The sequence below is a fragment of the Chroicocephalus ridibundus genome, chromosome 11 (assembly GCF_963924245.1).
Source record: "Chroicocephalus ridibundus chromosome 11, bChrRid1.1, whole genome shotgun sequence".
NCBI lineage: Eukaryota > Metazoa > Chordata > Aves > Charadriiformes > Laridae > Chroicocephalus > Chroicocephalus ridibundus.
The window spans coordinates 15,009,542-15,027,789 of NC_086294.1; the positions used below are offsets into that span (position 1 = coordinate 15,009,542).

Consider the following 18,248-nt stretch of genomic DNA (forward strand, 5'->3'; position numbering starts at 1 on the left):
ATGTTTATTGAAGGATGCGCTGAGACTGTGTCTGGCCGACTCAAATCAGGTTTATATAGAGGGAGTCAAAAATGTCTCCAAGCAGATGCGTCGGGAGGAAGGTACCAGTGCAATTCAGAGAGGTCCCAACATAGAAAAGGTTGTTTATGTATTGTATTTAACTCTAATTGGGTTAGCAGCTGAGACTCTGAGGATTAAACAAACTGACCTAAATACTGGTCTCAGTGGTCTTAGTTAATGTCTAGTTTCCTGCCTCTCAGCCCATTTGGTTTCCCAAATAACTCTCCAAAGTGCGTTATCTTTGTATCGAAAGTGCAAAACCATATTGTGTCATTTCTGGTGGTTCTGACAAAGCAGTACTCATTTGGAGAATAGACTCTGCCACCAGATGAAACGGCGTCTGAAGAGAACACCTGATCCATCCCGGCCCCGCAGAAGGCGACGCAGAAGTGGCAGGGATGGAGTGGATGGAGGGAGCCGGTGTCCGGGCATGATTGCTGGCACCGCTGGTTATTGTCGCAGCTAAAATAGCAGATGGTAGAGAGGAGAAATCATCCATTTTCATTTACAATTTATTTTTATGCTGCAAGAGGCAGGATTGCTCGAGTCATTGCTGTCAGGCAACCCTCTGGAAGGAAAACCTTATTTACTGTGAGGGATTTTTTTTTTTTTTTTTTGGAATGTGTTTCTTTCATCGTAGTATATTGGGGGAAGGCTCTGCAGGGCCAGAGCGAGCCCATTCACTGTCCGAGGGGCTGGGGGATTTTCACCGGAGAGGCGTCCGGTGTCAGTCTCACAGCGGGTCTGTTGGGTCAGGAAAAATCCCGTGTGTTTGGCTGTGGATGTGTAAGCAGGCACCGACATCAACATTTAGTCAGATATTTTCCGGCTCTAGCATAACCCAGCTTGGCTTTATTTTGCCTTGTGCTTCTTGGTGTGCAATTGCCGCTGGAGCAACCGAGCCCCGATGGGGGACCTTCAGCTTTTGGCTGGCCCCGCTCCGGGCAGTGGGGTGGCACGATGAAGGGGACACATGAAGGTGCTTGGGGTGATGAAGCGATGTGATGGTGGGGACGTGAAGGTGCTCTGAGCAATGAGGGATGTGGTGATGGGGATGTGAAGGTGCTCGGGGCGATGAGGTGACATGATGGGGACGTGAAGGTGCTTGGGGCGATGAGGTGGCTCTGTGTTCCCCAGAGCTTCATTCATGCCAAGAACATCATTTCACCCCAGTAAGGCTGAACGTGCAGAAGCCCAGTTGCCGTACATCCCTTGGCGCCAGGAGTAGGTACTTGTGTGGCTATGTAGAAAACATTGATCCCCTGAGAGAAACCAGCCTGTTGTTTCTTTAGCTTAATAGGAATTTTCGGTCCGTGCCTGGGCCGAGCTTGCAGCCTGCGGTTGGATTTCATGTCTGCCAGGGGTAGGGCAGCTCAGAGGGGTTGCAGCTGTGGGGACTTGGGCATTTGGTGCTGCTTGGCCAAGCAGGGGATTCCCTGCCCGTGCACCATGTTGTCCTGCCTGAACCTCACCCTGGAGGTGACAGAAAGTGACACCCTGAAGCCATACTGTTGGGGACGCAGACACCTGCTGCGCAGTCCCTTGGGGACTGACTCCCCACGGCACCTTCGCACCCAGCCTCTGCCAGACCCTGCATGTTGGATGGTTGTTTTTTTTTCTCCGATGCAGGTTTTCCGTACGGATCTGATAACGGCCATGAAGATCCCCGACTCGTTCCAGCTGAGCCCCGATGAGTACTACGTCCTGGCCGATCCCTGGAGGCAGGAGTGGGAGAAGGGCGTCCAGGTGCCGGCGAGTGCTGAGGCCATCCCCGAGCCCGTGGTCAGGTAAGCGAGTGGGGTCCCCTCTGTGGGTCACCTGTGCCTGGTCCCCTCCGTGGGGTCCCCTCTGCCTTGGTGGGGTGCACACCGTCTCGGAGAGCATGTAAAGGGGATGCACGGGGACCTCCTGCGGCGGGACAGTTGTGTTCTGAGAGTCCCTCTCGTGTGTTCCCGGCTTTTCTTGGGCAGCAGCGAGGAGCCGTGCCGGGCAGGCCAGCCCTGGGTGGGGGAATTTTGAAAAAGAGCTGATAAAATCAAAGGGGAGGATAAAAAAAATACCATCAGAAAACCACGTCAGCCTCTGCCTGGCTGGTTGATGCGTCTCCGTCTAGAAACACGTGGCTGTGCCGCTGGTATTTCACGGCAGGGGTGCAGGAGTTGGCCCTTAAATTAAAAATTTCCCTCTTCACCATGTAAACTGTTTGTGCGTATTGGGAACGTGATGGGCATGCGGAGATTCGGGGCTTGGGAAAAGGAGCCCAGCGAACAGACGAGCGTCTCCTGGACCTCATAGAGACGAAGTCTCTCGGCCTAGATCGGTGTCTCATCAGCTATTTTAAAATAGGGAACTGAGTTTTAAAATAGACACTTCAACAGCTGCTGGGGCAGAAAAGAAACGTGGGGGAGCTGCTCCTCCTTCGCTGGATTGTCCCGGCACGGTGGATGAAACCGGGGGTGGGGGGGGAAAGGCTGGCGCTGCTGGTGGGGGGAACTGGGCAGGTTGGGGAGAGACCCGAAACTTGCAGGGTCGGACCCCAAAACTTACAGGCGGCGGCGGGAGGCCGCGTTTTGCCGGGGGATTTGGGCAAGGAGCGGAGGCTCCTCTTGTCCCACAGCACGAGCAGCTGGTGCTGCAGCTGCCGGCCCCGCTTCTGAAGTAAACTTTTGTGTACGCTCCCCTTCCTCCCCCGGGGAAAACAGAGAAAGAAATGAAACTTTAATGAGTCTGAACACATCAAAAGGGAAGTTGTAAAGGGGGCTGTTGAGTTGATTTAATCCTTGGGAAAAAAAAAAAAAGAAGAAAACAAAACCAAAAAAAAAAAAAAAAAAGAAAGGGGAAAAAAAAAAAAGACCCCTGTGTGTGGAATATCTTTTTTTAGTTGTCTTTGATAGCTAACCACAGTCTGGACTCGCAAGCGCTCTGCTGCCCAGCTGAGGGCTTGCGCCGGTGCTATTTCCAGCCCAGAAGCGATAGCTCAGCGCTGGCTGGGCCGGCGGAGCCCGTGTAAAGACATAAAGTCAGACCAAAGAGTGGGCTGACGCGGGCGCTGCTTCCCGGTGTTCCGTCGGCTGGGGTTTTGCATCCCAGAGCTCTGAGCCGGGAGCTGCCAGGGCCCTGCCCCCCCTTTTCTCCAGGCCCTTGTTTTTGGCGGTCCTGGGGCAGCTCTGCTGGTGCTGCCTCTTCCCGCACAGGGATGCTCCTAAAGCAGAGCATCCCTCCCAGGTCCCCATCCCGCTCTGTCCCGCTCTGGCACCAGCCCTTTCCCAGTATCTTTCACATTTTTGGGGGCCGCTGTCGTGTCTCCTCTCGGTCCTCTCTCATCTAGACTAAGCAGATCCATTTATTTTAAGCTTGCATCAAAAGTTGTGTTTTCTGGAGTTGTGAACATTTTTGCCGCCGTCTTCCAGGCTTCCGCTGCATTCACCCGTGTCACCGTGGGGACGTGCCCGTGGGCTTCAGAGGGGACATCAAACACTCCACCACAGCCTGGTGCTGCCCACTCACCTTCAGCTTGGGTTTCACTCCAACCACCACATCCTCTCTGAAGAATTTCCTAATTCTTGGGGGTTCTTTTTTGCTCATTTGATTATTCTCAAGCTCAGCGCTGTGCCATAATCCTTGATGAATTGCCTCTTGCAATATTTCCAGCTCTTTCTTCAGTTCCTCAATGCCGTTTTGTTCCCGAGCCTTGCTCTCCAAAGAGTTTGTGGCTTCCCCTTCATCGGGGTTAAACTCGGCAGATTGAATGAGCCCCGTGTCCGCGTGAGGAAGCCTGGCTTCGCAGAGGTCTCGGCACGGCCCACGGACACCAGTGAGCATCTCCTGATAGGTAGCATTGAAGCCTTGCTCTAAGTCAAGATAGGTCCCATCTGGTCCTCTCCTCTCCACCCACCGCAGAGGTCCCAGCCCATGCTGGATGGTTCTTATCCTGTGTTATTTTCTGCTTGTGTTCACACAGGCTGCTTTTTTATGCGTTTCAGTGGTTTCCCATGAGTTCTCTTTTTAAAGGCAGATACTGTATGTCTTCTTCTGAAATCTGACCCGTACTCTGTGACCTCTCAAAGATACTCGTTAGTGGCTCCATCACTCTCACCTAATCCCAGGTGGATTTCTGCAGCCTGCCCGGGTTACCACATGCCCTGCTCATCCCAGGCTGCTCCTCCTGGGCTGGGATCGTGCTGCTCACCCACAGCCTTAGCTTCCTTGGAGGTCTGTCTGTCCACCCTGCATCACGTCTCATCTGCCCGAACCATCTCTCTTTGCTGGCAAGACAGCGAGCACGGCTTGAAGGGCTTTGTCCTCGGACTGAAGCCTGTTCAGGATATTTCGCCTTCGCTAGTGCGATGTGAGTGGAATGAAGAGCTCATTTTACAGCAGCGTTAATGGTTGCACCTGGTTTGTGGCCATGATGCGCGTCCCAGGGGGACAAGTGGTGACACTGCCAGATTTTTTTTAATCAGGACGGCATCTCTTGGCATGCACACCAGAAGGCACGACGGAGACGGGCGTGCTCCTCCCGAGCAGTTCTCCCTCCGATAGCATCCCTGCCCTCAATGTTTTCCCACTTGGGTCACTGATGTGAGTCAGGGATGGAGAGAGCAGCCAAGGACAGATGAAGACTGCCGTCCCTTTCGCATCTCCAGTGTCAGACAACTCCCTCTTGCAGCTTGCCCTCCTTTGGAGAAATGTCAAGTATTTTTTCACAAGAGATGACTATATTCCATCTGCCTAAAGAGAGCAGCCTTAAAAGGCCTTACAACTCCATTTACCTCCCTAGTTTAATGGCTTTAATTTGCCCCTGTCTCCATCCTGGGTACCTCGCTGGTCCCACCAGAGCTGCTGCTTTTGCTGCCGCCCTGCAGCTGCCGCGCCGTGGGCTCTGCACCCCTTTTCCCCTTTCTTCCCAAACTTTCCTTTTTCCCCTATTCAAACAAAAAAATTCAGCGGATCCAGCGGATCCTCCTTGTGGGGCAATCCAAATTCTTTTCTGTGCTGAAAAAAAAAATCCTAGCACTGATTTTTGTCCCTAGACTGGGAAATCTGGAGCCCAGCAGCTGCTGCTCTTCCTTGCTGTCGGGGTCGCATTTTGCTTTTCCCCCGTCTCGAAGGTGTGACAGAGCATCCTGCCCTGGGGTTTGCAGCAGCAGGGGATGGATGCCCATGGTAATCCAGTCCTGTTGTCACTCCTGACAGCCGTTTCCATGTGAAATTCCTAGAGGGAGGCAGGGAGAAGCCACTGGAGCGCCGGGAGCTGGAGAACAGGCAAGTGCTGCCGGCAAAATAATACTCAGCCCATCATCCCGTGACCCCTCCCAGGGTCCAGTTCCCGGGCTGAGCAAGCAGCAGCCAGCAGATTTTTGCCGCGGAGAGTGCGAGAGTCTCTTCCCTCTCCAGAGACGGATCTCGCCCTCCGAAAGGTGCCTTGTACGCAGCTGCCGCTGCTCTTCTCATCTCCCGCCTGGGCGCTTGGAAACCAGCTCTCCCTACCCTAGGTTTTGTGCCTCCAAAGCTGAAAATTAGAGATTTTTTTTTTTTTTTTTGGAAACATTTTATTTTTCTGGAGCTCTAAAATGTCAAAAGCTGGGGGTGAGGCAGAAGGAAAGAGCTGTGTTTTAAGGAATGCTTTCCCCAGAAAGCCGCCGTCTCGAAATGCCTCCGCTAAGAGCCACCTTAAAGCCGAGGGTCTTTTCTAGGTTAGCACAAATCGCAGTGTGGTTGGGAGGAAAGTGGTGGGGGATGAGGTGCAGCATCCCTTGGCTCGGTATCCCGGGAGGCGCGGATGCTGCCGATGGCCACCCGCACGCCCGGGTTATCAGGCAGTGCGGGAGATCAGCTGTTTGCTCTCCGCAGTCGTTTCTGGCTCCTCGCTGCTGAAAAGGGTTTTATTTTGAATGGTGACACGCCTGAGAATTGCCCAAAGCATGAAGAGCTCCAGTGCAGTGAGAAAAGCCACTTGTGGCAGGATGCAAGTGTGGGAATTTGGCATCTTCTGCCCACGTGTCTCCAGGTCACCCGCCCTGGGATGTGGGTGGTGGTGACACCGCATCCCAGGGGTGACAGTACGTCCTGCCCCTGCTAGAGCCCGTAGCCACTGGACCACCACTGGCTCTCCAGAACCAGAGACGAGCCTTACAGCCCCCCCGTGTGAGCTCCGCGGTTATTTTACAATTGGGTAAACTGAGGCACGGAGGTTTCCACCATGAGTCGGTGGTACAAGGTCCCAGTCTGGTGTGGGGGGCAGAGTTGGGTGCTGGATGCGATGCTGGACCGTCTCAGCACGGCTTGAGTTTAAGGATTATGCAAAATAAAGTAGCAGGAAGAGTTATTGCAACAGGAGCGTCAGGGCTGAGGGTACTGCTCCTCTGGGAAAGGGAAAGTGAAGCTTTAGATGAGCTTTGTCTTCACACCGTGATGCACCCAAGAGGAAGGTGGGCCCTGCTGGGTTGCCATGGGTGCTCGCGGGAGGCTGTGAAGCCCCTGTTGACGAGCGGGTGTGCAGGGACCTGACCCAGGCTCATCCCTACCCGCTGGTGGCAATGCCAGTGTCGAGCACGGCGGGCAGGTTGAGCTCGCTCGGCAGAGAGCATCACTCCGTAAACCAGTGGCAGCACCTACGTGGGATTTTATGCACCTGTACGGGCTTTAATTCCTCCTTTATTTCATGATTGAAGGTTTTTGGCATGCGGCTCCTTCCCCAGGCTGGCGGGGCTGCGGGCAGGATCTAGAGGTGGCTCTTGGATCTCGCATTAAGCCACATTAGTATGTGCTGTAGATTCTGTTTCCTGTGAATGTGCACGCCGCGGGAGGACGAGCAGGAAGGCTGCTCCTCGCTGGCAGCCTTCCCAGATATTCTTGGCGCTGCAGATCTATACTTGCATCGTCGGCTGTGGCCCTGTTTTAACAGAAAACAGAAAGTGCTGTGGCAACAGGAAGGCACAACCTCTGCGAGGACCGGCTCGGCCATGGCGGCGGCACGGGCGCAAAACGCCGTCTGCCACGTAAGCACGGTGTTGGTGTCCCCGTTCCTGTCCTCCTCCACCAGGTCCCCTCTGGTCCCTGTCCTCTTGACAGCCACACAGGCAGTAAAGCAGCTCCTTGCTGGGCATCCATGGAGGGGCTGGCTGTGCCCCGATGGCGGTGTGGAAGTGCCCGGCGTGGGTCGCCTTCCAGCGCTGTTGCTCTTTAGTGGACGCCAGTCCCATGAGGGGTTGCCCCAACATCTCCGGGAGGTGCAGTGGTTCTTTGAGAGGGTGCAGGGGCGTTCGTGTCGTGGTTTTGCATCATGGCGAAAGGGAGCAAGAGGAGGGATGCGGAGCGGGTCTGCTCACGGGGAGCGGTGTCGGGTATGAAGGTACTGGGGCAGGGACAAGAATTACTGGTGCACCAGTAATGGGTGTAGGATTAGGGCATGTCCCTGCCCTTCTTCGCTCTGCTCCCAGTGAGTGGACACCCATCAGCAGAGCTGGATGCCGCATCCACGACACCCAGCGCAGGGAGGGAGCAATGCCAGGGAAGGGAGAAAACAACGCTGGGAGCCATCTCTACAGCGTGCTGGTGCTGAGGAGCTGCGGCCAGCCTGGCCCGGCAGCGTGCGGGTATCCCAGGGGTGCCGGGACCTCACCTCTCCCCCTTCCCTGTGGGCAGCGGGAGCCCTGGGTGACGGCCAGGCTGCGTCCGTGCGGCTGCCGGCGCGGGGAGGGCTTCCCGAGGCCTCCTGGTTCTCAGCGTGTACTCTACGAACCAGCACACTTTGTTCTCCAGTGCTGAGATTGGACTTCCTTTCCTCGGTCGGCGACGCAGGCTGGCTGTTGACTCATCAGCAGCTTCCCTTGGGCTTTGCTGCAGAAGGGGCAGGCAGGATTCTGCAGCACTTTGTGTATCTTTTGGAGCAGAGCTTTTTTTTTTTTTTTTAACACGATCCTTTTTTTTTTCTGTCCTTTTCTTTTCCCCTTTTTCCCTTTTTTTCCCCCTTTTTTCCTTTTTTTTTCCTTTTCCTTTTTTCCCTTTTCTTTCCTTCTTTTTTTCCTTCTTTATTTCCTTTTTTTTTCTTTCTCCCCTCCAGCTCATCACGAAAACCCTGTGAGTTTGGGACTTGCAGATGGCACGCTGGCCATTTCACAAAGGGCTATTCCTTGGGTCGGTTACCCCCATTCTGTGGCTGCCTGTCCTTAAATATGCCTGGGTTCTGCTGTGCTGCGGAAATACATGTAGGCTTCCCTTTCAAGATCTGAGACTCTGCTCTGATCAAAAGAAATAAAAATCCCAGCCGCCCCAGGCCGAAATGTTTAGATGGCTGGGACACGGGAGCGCGGGGAGACGAGAGCTGGCTGCCTGCGCGCTCCCGGGGACCCCCAGGGTGACGCCTGGCCACGGCGAGGACGGGCTGGCCGGTGGCACCCATCAAGGGCAGCAAAAACACCCTGGCGATGGAAGATGAGTGAGTTCCCTCTGCAGCCCTGCCGCTGCGAAAAGGAGGTTTCCCAGTCGGATCTGCTCCAGCATCCCTTGTCCCTGCCAGCGGCGGGGGGGGGAAACGTTGTTTGCAGGGCGGTCTGTCCTACCAGCGTTTAAATACCTGATTGAGGGTGGGGTGAGTCCCGACAGCAGCGGGTCGGTGGTTCAGGGGGTCTGGGCTGCGCAGATGGTGGTATCGGCGCTGGAGAGGGTGGGTAGTTCGTGCCCCGTGCCTGGGAGTGCTTTGCAAAGGAATAAGCCTGATTTACTCTGTCCGTTACTTGCAGTCATTTCTGTTTTACAATCTGCTTGACAAGTTCTCGTGTGGGCTTTCAGCAGGTCCTCACCTTTATTAGTTTGCTACGGGAAACGTGTTAATCCAGCCTGTTCTTACCTAGTTCCCAGCCACTCGGACTTTTATTTTAAATGTTTGCTAATCCTCCCAGTGGATGCCTGTGGTTTATACTGGATCAGGCGCACAGAAGGTCAAGTGTATTTCAGCAGTAAATGTATAGAACGAGCAGGCTGGTTTCCCGCTGCTCCGTACCGAGGTTTACAGCTCCCGGGACGGACTCCGGTTTGGTACAGCCTGGGGAGCCCCCGCATCCCGCTCCATCACCTCCGCTCTCCATCCAGAACCGGGAATTTAGCGCAGGGCCGGGCAAACCCTAGCAGATGGGATTGCTGCTGCCTGCAACCGCAGCGGTAATTAAATCCCCTCTCAGTGATTTAGTGCACCTCGTGTCCCCATTGAACAATACAAGAAACTATTACTCTTAAGTGCTCTTCAGAGCGATGGGAGGAGCAGGACAGCCCGGCCGCCGGAATAGCTGCTCGGTTCTTGCCGCTGCGGATAATCCTGTTGAACTGCGGCGAAGGCTGCATTGCTGGAAAGCGAGTGGAGTCTGTAGAGGCTCTGTGTTCCTGGTGCGGTGGTGAGCTGGGTTTTTTCGGTGCATTTGGGGAAGATTTGGCAGCGTAGCTCTCTCGCAGCCCGCGGCCGGGCGCAGACGGATCCCTCCCGGCTCTGTGGGATGGGCCGTGTGCTGCTTCAACTGACTCAGCCTCAAAGCTGTTCCCATGCCTTTCAGGGTTCAGCGATAGTGCAGTGACTCAAAACCCATTAAAAAAAAAAAAAGAAGGCTGGATGCTGCCTTTCCAAATGCCTCAAAGCTTGGCTTTCCTTGGGTTGGTTTTGTGTAAGGAGACCCGTTGCGATGGCTGATCGCGGGAATAGCCATCTTTGTGCCCTGGTCTGTGTTTGGAGCTCTGGGATGCTCAGCTCGGCCAGCAGCGGGGTCGGGGGGATTTGGCCGGTTCCCGAGCTGCTGTGGCTCATCCTCACGGCCCCTGCTCAGACCACGGCAGGTGCCGTCGCTCGCAGCCTCTGCCTCTGCTCCCCGGTAGTAGGTGGATGCAAGTATGAGTGGAGCTGTTAGTGTTACTGAAATAATTGTGGAAACATTATCTGGCTGAGATAATTAATTCCAGATGCTTTAACGTTAGTAGCTTGGCTTAAGTTACATGGAGAAGCAACATTTTTCGTCTTTTTATATCCAGAAAACATACGCTCAAGTGTCCCTGGCTTCCTGAGTAGCAATTCTGAGATATGTATTGCTTAAATGGAAATGAACGGAACGGTGGCAGCCTTCTGTCTGGGTTTGGAGGAGGTTGGCACACAGCAGAGGTCCCTGAGGGGCCACCAGGTAGGTGAGTGGTGCTCTGGGAGAAGGAGGAGAGCAGCACCCATGGGTGCTGGAGCTGGTCCTGGCTCTGCCCTGCGTACCTGTGGGGAGAGATGCTGCCTGAGCATCCTCTGCAGCTGCCCCGGGGTCAGGGACCACCGTGTTTTGCTGGGTTTCGGAGGCAGAAGGGCAGCGCAGGTTGTGCCCCCTCCCTCTGCCTTCGGTGCCGCTGTTAAGGCTGAATGGCACAGAGAGAAACGGGGGAAAGGAAGACAGAGAAGTTCCTTGCACGGCATCAAAAATAATGTATTTTGCTGTCGGCCCAGACGCTGTGTTTGTCTAGTCAACCAGAAAAACATCTGCGTTTTGTTGTTCCAGCCAGCCCACCAGCAAACGGCTGCCCGGCCGTCGGTTTTCCTCTGCACAGAAGTTGCGCAGATGGACCCCGCTGGGAGACGGTGCCCGTCCTCTCCTCCACCGGCGCTTCCCAGCCCCGCACCTGGGCGCTTGTTTACCAGGTCCCTCCTCCGGTTTACAGCGAAATAATTTTCTGGACACTGAGTCGGAGTTGAGACTTAAATAATTAATTTGTGGAGCTTAAATCTCGGTGAGATTTAGGCTGGAATATAAACGTGAGAAAGACGGGGACGTCAGCGCTCCGGTCTTCGTCTAGTCTGCAGAGTATCAGGCTTTTTATATGGTGATAAACAGCTCAGAAACGAAATTGGAAAAGCTGTCTGGGTTTAACAAGATGGCTGTTTAGTGCCTCCTGTTCACTTGTTTTCCTCTTTTTATCACATCAAAGAAGAGTGAATCACTTTCTCCTTAGAGGATTACATTATTCCAGAGGCCTGGAAGGACCCACTCTGGTTACAGGCTGTTACTGGAGGAAATTTTAGATGGAGAGGGGGAAAATGGAGCTTTTTTTCTTATTGCACCTGTTATTTGCAATTTGGAGCTTCAGCTGCATTTCTGTAAAACTTCCAGAACCTGCCTGTATAAATCCAACCGCCAGCAGCAAGTGAGGGGTCCCCCGACCCCATCCTTGACATTTTGCACAGAAATAGGTTCTCAGAGGGGGATTTCCAAACCCAGACAGCAAGACCCTGGATGGTCCCGGGACCAGAAGGGGTTTCCCAGCTGAGATCTGGGCACGGTGTCAGTGTCGGTGTTGGCAGCCGCGGCCGGTGAGGCTGTGCCGGGGCTGTGCCCTGCAGACCGGCGGGATGCTAGTGGCTCTGCTCTCCAGATTGAAAAGCCGATAGTGATAATTTTCTAATATTCAGTGCTTGGGAAGTGCTGAGCATCTGGGGTTCAGCTGGAAAAACAACAGCTAAAGGGATGGTGGGTGTAGCTGAGCCGCGCTGCTCTGGGCTGGTCCCTGCCTGGCATGGGATGCCAGAGTCCCTGACGTATCCCAGGGTCCCTGATGCATCTCAGGGTCCCTGACGTATCCTGGAGTCCCTGATGCATCTTGGGGTCCCTGATGCATGCCGGCGTCCCTGACGTATCCCGAGGTCCCTGACACATCTCCTGCGCCGGAGGGATGGGGTGTGCAGCCTGGGATGGGGTGTGCAGCCTGCGCAGCCACCCAGGAGGGATGGGGTGTGCAGCCTGCGCAGCCACCCAGCATTACGTCACCCGGAGCCACACTCACTGGCTGCTGGTACCCGGAGGGCAGGACACTGCTGCAAGCAGCATTAACCCCTTCCTGAGCATCCCGAGTGCCACTTGGGTAGACAAAGGGACCTTCACGGGGCTGAGCATTGGCCACCGCTGTTTGGGCATTCGAGGGGGTGCTTTCTGGGGATGGATGCTGCTGTTACAGGAGCTTGGTGGATCCTCCTGGGGCCAAATCCAGCTGCTTTGTGCTCCCAAAACAGCAGCAAGAAGCCGAACGAGAGCTTCAGAGCTGAACCAAGTGTTTACCACCTGCGTAGGCTTTGGGGACAAGTGGTTTACGGAAGGTTTCGGTTATGCCAGGGGATAGCGCCAGCCCAGCCATCCATCACACCAGTTAGCAGCGGTGGTGGTGAACCCCGCGGTTACACCGGGCTGCTTGCTCGAGCACGGCTGTCCAAGGGAAGGGTTGATATTATGTTACCTCCATCAACTATTTTTGCTAGAAACGTGCTTGTTACAGCCCCTGACATGAGGATAGTCTACAAATGGCACAAAACAGGGTGGCAGACCAGGCCACCGGCCCGGACAGCCCCTGCAGGTTCCCCCTCCCGGACCCAGCTCTGATCCTTGGGCTGAGCCCTGCGCCCGCAGCCACGCTGTTACGGACATAGGAATTCTTGTGGATTTGCAAAGGCTGTTGCCAGATCTCGAGGGGTTTTGGCTCCAACAGCCAATAAGGAAATACTGCAAATTCTTACTTTTCTGCACGAAGTGGTCCCAGCAGTGCCAGCTGAAAAACAGGCCTTTAATTCCGTTGAGGTTCTTGTTTGTTTTCGAGTAAAAGGATTTGGTGCCAGGGGCCTGCCCAGACACACGGTGTCACTGCTCTCCTCCCCGGGACCTCCAGCCCTTTCTGTGCTCCATCACGCAGGAGGACGCCGTGATGCTGGGTACCAATGGTCGGTCCCTCCCGCGGCGTCCCGGCTCTCTGGTTTTGGGTCTCCTGCCAGTGGCTTGTGCCAGGGGTGACAGCAGGGTGCCCACAGGGCTGTGAGCCCTTGAGCTGGGAACCGGGACGTCCCCGATGTCACCTGGAGCATCTTCAGTCCAGGAGGGGAGTGGTCAAACACACAGGCACCCGTTAGCACCAAGACCTGCATCCTAAAGAGGCTTTTAGGCTTGTCCAGCCAGCTTACGTGCTGGTCTAAACATCAGGCCAGTTAATTTAAAACCTAACCCATTTAAGATCTTCTTGGTGTTCCCTTTCTTCTTTGAAGCCAGCTTTGGGAGTATAGTTTTTGGCTCATGGGTTTACAGATAATCTAGAAGCCATAGAAGTGGAATGAGTAGGCATAACACGGTCAGTAAATCTCGGCCTGGGTACGCTGACGGTCACAAAATCTTATTTGTGGGTTGCAGCTCATGACCGTGACCATCCGCCACCGTCTGCAACCCCCTCCTTCGCCTTGATGCCACGAGGCTCTTTTTCTAACCTCTTATATTCCTCTCCGCTATTGAGAAGCAATAGCGCCTATAAAATCTATTAGCTTAAGTTCATAAGAAGATTGGGCATCTGGTCCGAATGGCTTGCTAGATACTATTTTAATAAACAGAAAATGAAAATCATCCCTTTAAATTGCCTTTTTAAAGTCGTCGTGTGCCACAGGAGAATTCCCCTGCGAGCGGAGCTGGCGGTAAGAACAGTATCAGCATCCGTGGAGGGTTGCTGGCAGAGTTATCTTTCCACTGACTTTCCTAAGCTGATTTATTTATGGACACTGGACAAGGCTAATTTAGACTAGAACGTAGGTAAAGAAAAGACGACTGACTGAAGCCTTCCTTGTAATAAAATTAAGTATTTTCAGAAGAGAAACACTGTGCGGGATTAATTATTTCTATCTAGTATGTGGAAAGGGAGCATATAGAAAAAAACCGCCTTTTCCCTTCAGCCAAGTGAAGCGTTCAGTTTACAGAGATGAGATTAACCATGGGAATTTGCTGAGTATATTTTATTGCCGCATAATCTTCTCCAGGGATAGATGTGATCCTCAAGAGTGTTGGGGTCCACTTACTCTTTTTCCTCAAGTGCCCTTGAGACCCACTTCCAGACTAATGGCCTCAGGTTTGTTGTGCTTTTCAGCCTGATCCCCGTTTTCAGCCCTTCTCTTAAATAAGCCCTTGATTGATACAGGTTTGGGTTTTTTTTCTTCTAAATGCTGTGTCTCTGGCTGGCTGGATAAAGTAAAGGAGTAAATGCTCCTCCAGAGTAATCGAGCTCCTGCAAATGGTTCGGCACTCGGCGGAGGCTTTGCCATGGTGGTGCTGGGACAGCCGCGGCATCTGGGTGGTGGAGCATCCCCAGCAAACACCAGTACCAGCAGCTGCGATGGGAACGCCTGTGGTCCCAGCGTGGGAGCCCTGTTTGAAAAATGAATCATCTCGGCAGTGAGAGCGTGCATTGCCCAGGTCCCGGGTCGTTGGAGTGGGGGAAGCTGCTTTGCCGGAGTGCTCTGGCTATAAGGAGGGCAACCAAACTCTCTCTGGATCAGCGAGAAGTGACTTATCTCATGGCTGTGAGTCTGCTGCGTTTGGGTGCTCCGTGACGGTGCTGAGATGCAGGTAAAGCCCGTGTGGCACCGTGGAGCTGGGCAGCTGCATCCCTTCCCAGCACAGCATCCTCCGCCGCAGGGGCTGGGGGGACGGGCAGGGCTTTGGGGGTCACGCTGGCAGGGTGGTGGGGATGGTGTTGAAGAGCTCTCGCAGGGCGGAGGGCCAGGCAAACAGCTCCCTGAGCTGCTTGGTGGCACCCCAAGAAGCTGTTGCCCAAGACCACAGTTTTTTCCCCAAGAACAGCATGGTTTGGGGAGCGTGATGCTTGCTGTGCTCTTCAGCAGCACAGCGTTTCTTTTTTACTTTTGGTAAAAGCAGGTTTTTTACCGGAGTAAAACTTCAGGGTCCGGCGAAGAGGTTTCTGCTTGATTATTTTTTAAGGTGTTCTTGAGATGAAGAATCCTTGTGTAGGGTAATGCTTCCCTGTAATGCACCGACGTTGTACTAATGAACTTTCAGGCCGTGCCGTTTGCTTCTGTAATTCTTTCATTTCCCGCTTTGGCATTACTTACCCTCTGCCACCTGCCCATTCTGGTGCATTTGAGACATTCCCTGTTGGAATATGAGCCACCCCAGCCTCGCGACCATTTCCGTCCCCAGACGAGGGTCACGTGCGGTGCTTCCCCTTCTCTCGACACCCCCTGCACATCACAGAGCCGCAGAAGCTTGGGATCTTGCCTCATCCATGTGCTTCATAGCACGCTGCTTGCTACCCAAGACTCTTTTGCTCTAGTTTAGGTTGAGAGATGTGGTTTGGGGCTTTTTGGAGCGTATTCTTGCCTTTCACGCAGACCCAGTCCGGGTGGATTGGTTGGACATGCCCTGGAACGATCCCTGGCTGCAGGCATGCTCGTGTGTCACCGTCACCATTTACTTGGAACATGCCAGGGCTGGTACAGCCTGGGGCTGAACAAGTCTTGCCTTTTTGAACAAAGGCTAGGGATGAATGACTAAAGCATCAAAACTCTGGGGGAAGGGGGAAAAACCCTCGGAAGATGCATGAAATTCCTCCTGTGCTGTGGAGATGTGCTCGTGCAGGAGGTGGCCCTGATGGAGACAGCAGGTCAGCGCAGACCAGCTGGACCATGAGCTCTCGGCCTCACAAACACGCCGGCAGTGAATTTCTGCTTTTTAAAAAGGAGAAAAATTTCTAAACAAGCCAACAGAAGCCCTTCAATACGGATAAAGCAGAACGTGAAAGCTGGTAATTGAGGTAATTAAGAGTTTGACTCTTGCTTTCTCTCCGAGAAAAGAAAAATCAATGGAGCGCCTGGGCGGCCGCCTCCATGCCTGTCGCAGGAGGGGGCGCGGGCGCTCTCAGAGCCGAGGCAGATGCCAGGGCACAGCACGGCGGCACTGGTGGCTCTCACCAAGGGTGAGGAATGGGTATTTTTACCAATATTTAGAAAAACATCTCCTCGAGCACGTACCTGTGTATTGCCAGAGTCCTCCAGGCACCTAACGCCCGCCACTGCCCCGGTGACGGCCGTGGACATCCCTCATCTCCTGCGTCCCACACCACGGGCAGTGCCTTGCCATCCTGAAGCAGGTAAGAAGTTCCTGCCTCTTCCCCACCGCGCCTGAGCCTGGAATAGGAGAGGAAACTTAGAAAGCAAGATGAGAAGTAAGAAGGAAGGGTTGGTTCCTATGGGATCGCTGATGCCTGAACTCGGGACGGGAAGAATTATTAGCGCATCATGCAAAATTCACCACAAAAATTGAATCGGTGGCCCACGTGCAGACATCCTCATCGCCCAGCCTCGTTTTTTTGTTTTTTTTCTTTTTCCACTGAGGAGCTGTTGGGAAACATGGCTGTTTCCGAAGGGATTGAGCCCCGTTCCTGCAGGAAAGCGAAGCCCTGATGTCGTCCCTGCGGCCCCAGCCCTCGGAGCCTGGCGGGACGTGGGCAGGAGATGCTGGCGAGGGCGGCCTCGGTGCTTTCTTCCCTTTTTCTGCACTGCAGTGTGCCTGAGCAGCACAAAGCTTACAGCATTCCGGGCCCCAATTTTGTTGATGTTACAGTACCTGAGGAGCGGTGCACAGCATGGGCTGTTTTCTGTATTGCTGTAAATCAGGGCCTGGGTTTTTCCAAAGGATTGCTCTCTTGTATTCAATTGTACGATCTCTTCCTTCCACCGTTTCTTCTAGCCCAAGGCAACTGTCTCTGCAGTCCTTGATCTTCATATCTGAACACCGAGAAGCTCTTTGCAGTTGTGTTAGCATGTGTCAGGGAGGTGTGAGTCGCTTTTTAGCAACATGATTTTCCCCACTGAAGCAAATCCAGGAACCGATGGGAGGCTGTGCACCTCTGGGCATCGCGTCCCGCGTGGGCTTCCCAGAAGCTTTGGGGTGTCCTGTGCGAGCGCCCGGCATCCGGCAGCCTCCTGGCACCCCTCGGGGCAGGAGGGACACTCACAGGAGCAGGATGGTTTGCTGGATCATTTGCGAGCCATAAAGACCTCACGTTTGACCAAGTGCTGTGGACGAGTCAGGGGTTTGACCTGGACCAGGCTTCCTGCAGGTCTTTTTAAGGTTATACAAGCTGCTCGCTCTAAAAAAAATAGTTTTGCAGTTATTTCATAGGATCATAGAATGGTTTGGGTTGGAAGGGGCCTTAAAGCCCATCCAGTGCCACCCCCTGCCCTGGGCTGGGACATCTCCCACTAGACCACGTTGCTCCAAGCCCCGTCCAGCCTGGTCTTTCTGAGGTGCCATCAGGCAGGAGGTATTGGCACCGCTCGAGTCGCAGCTCAGAGCCTCCCGACAGGGCAGAGTGTCCCTTGAGAGGTACAGACCTGGCTCGGGAGCCCCGTCTCCCACCGGTGCAAACCAGCTGTTGCTACGCTAAACTCATAACATTCATGTGAGTAGCAAATTGGTGTAAGAGGAGCCAGATCCAAACCTGTGGTTTCTGCTTTCCGATTAGGTGCCCTCTGTCAGGTTTCGGCCTCGCTGAGCCTGGCCATTGCTGGGGCCATGTAAGCTTTCGAGGGCAGTGAAGGTTTTGATGGGACTGTGGGACACGGCATCCCCCCAGTGTGGGCATCCCCTGGGGAGGCTGCATCTGATGCGCTTTCCTCCCCCGTGGCTGCATCACCCTCAGAGCTTTCATGCCAAGGGGCTGGGTGGGCTGCAGACCATTTGGGATGTCTTTCTTTTTTCACCTCTTCCCTTGGTTACAGACAACAGGTTTTGGGGTTAGAAGTTCTCCTCCAGGTGCCTTCTTTGTGCAGTTTCTGACCTCCTCCGTTTACTGGTGTTTGAAATGGCGAGAATACGGCATGAATGTGTCCCAGAAACCCTGAGTCCCAGTTAACTCCGGGGGATGCCAGCCCATGGTGGGCACAGGGTCCTGCCCACAAAGAGGAAACTCCGAAAGTAAAGTTTAACAGTTCTCTTAAGAAGATACTTTCATATTCATGCTTATTCCTTGCAGACTAACAATAATTAGTAACAGAAGCAAACATCGGTGAGACAGGAGCCCTGCAGGCAGCATGGAGCTGCGGTAGCCGAGTGCTGCAGCATTTGATCAGCCCTCCCCGAAACGCGTGTTTCCAGGCGGGGGGAGGCACCTGCCGTCGCCACCTTGGCACGTTTCAAACCTTTTAACTGAGCGCCAGCGAGCATGTGGAGCTCCCAGTTAGATCTTTGTATCTTAATTAACCTGGTTGTCACCATCAGTGATGTGGTGAGAAGCGGAGAGTCGCTCCCTAAATTCCCGTTCCCGTGAAAACTCCGTTTTAATGGTGCAGCGTTAGGAAAAGCTGAACGTGGAGCTTTCGTGCCGGCGCTGCTGTCACCCTCCGTGTTCCC

General features: G+C 54.0%; 1 protein-coding gene across 2 annotated transcripts in view; it reads left to right on the plus strand.

The window, feature by feature from the left end:
• The window catches only part of JADE2 (jade family PHD finger 2), an 87,591-nt gene that overhangs the window by 22,046 nt on the left and 47,297 nt on the right, over window positions 1-18,248 (plus strand). For both annotated transcript variants that reach the window (XM_063348833.1, XM_063348834.1), the window contains exon 4: window positions 1,690-1,847. In XM_063348833.1, the coding sequence (XP_063204903.1) occupies window positions 1,690-1,847 (158 nt within the window). The remainder of the gene's footprint in view (window positions 1-1,689; window positions 1,848-18,248) is intronic.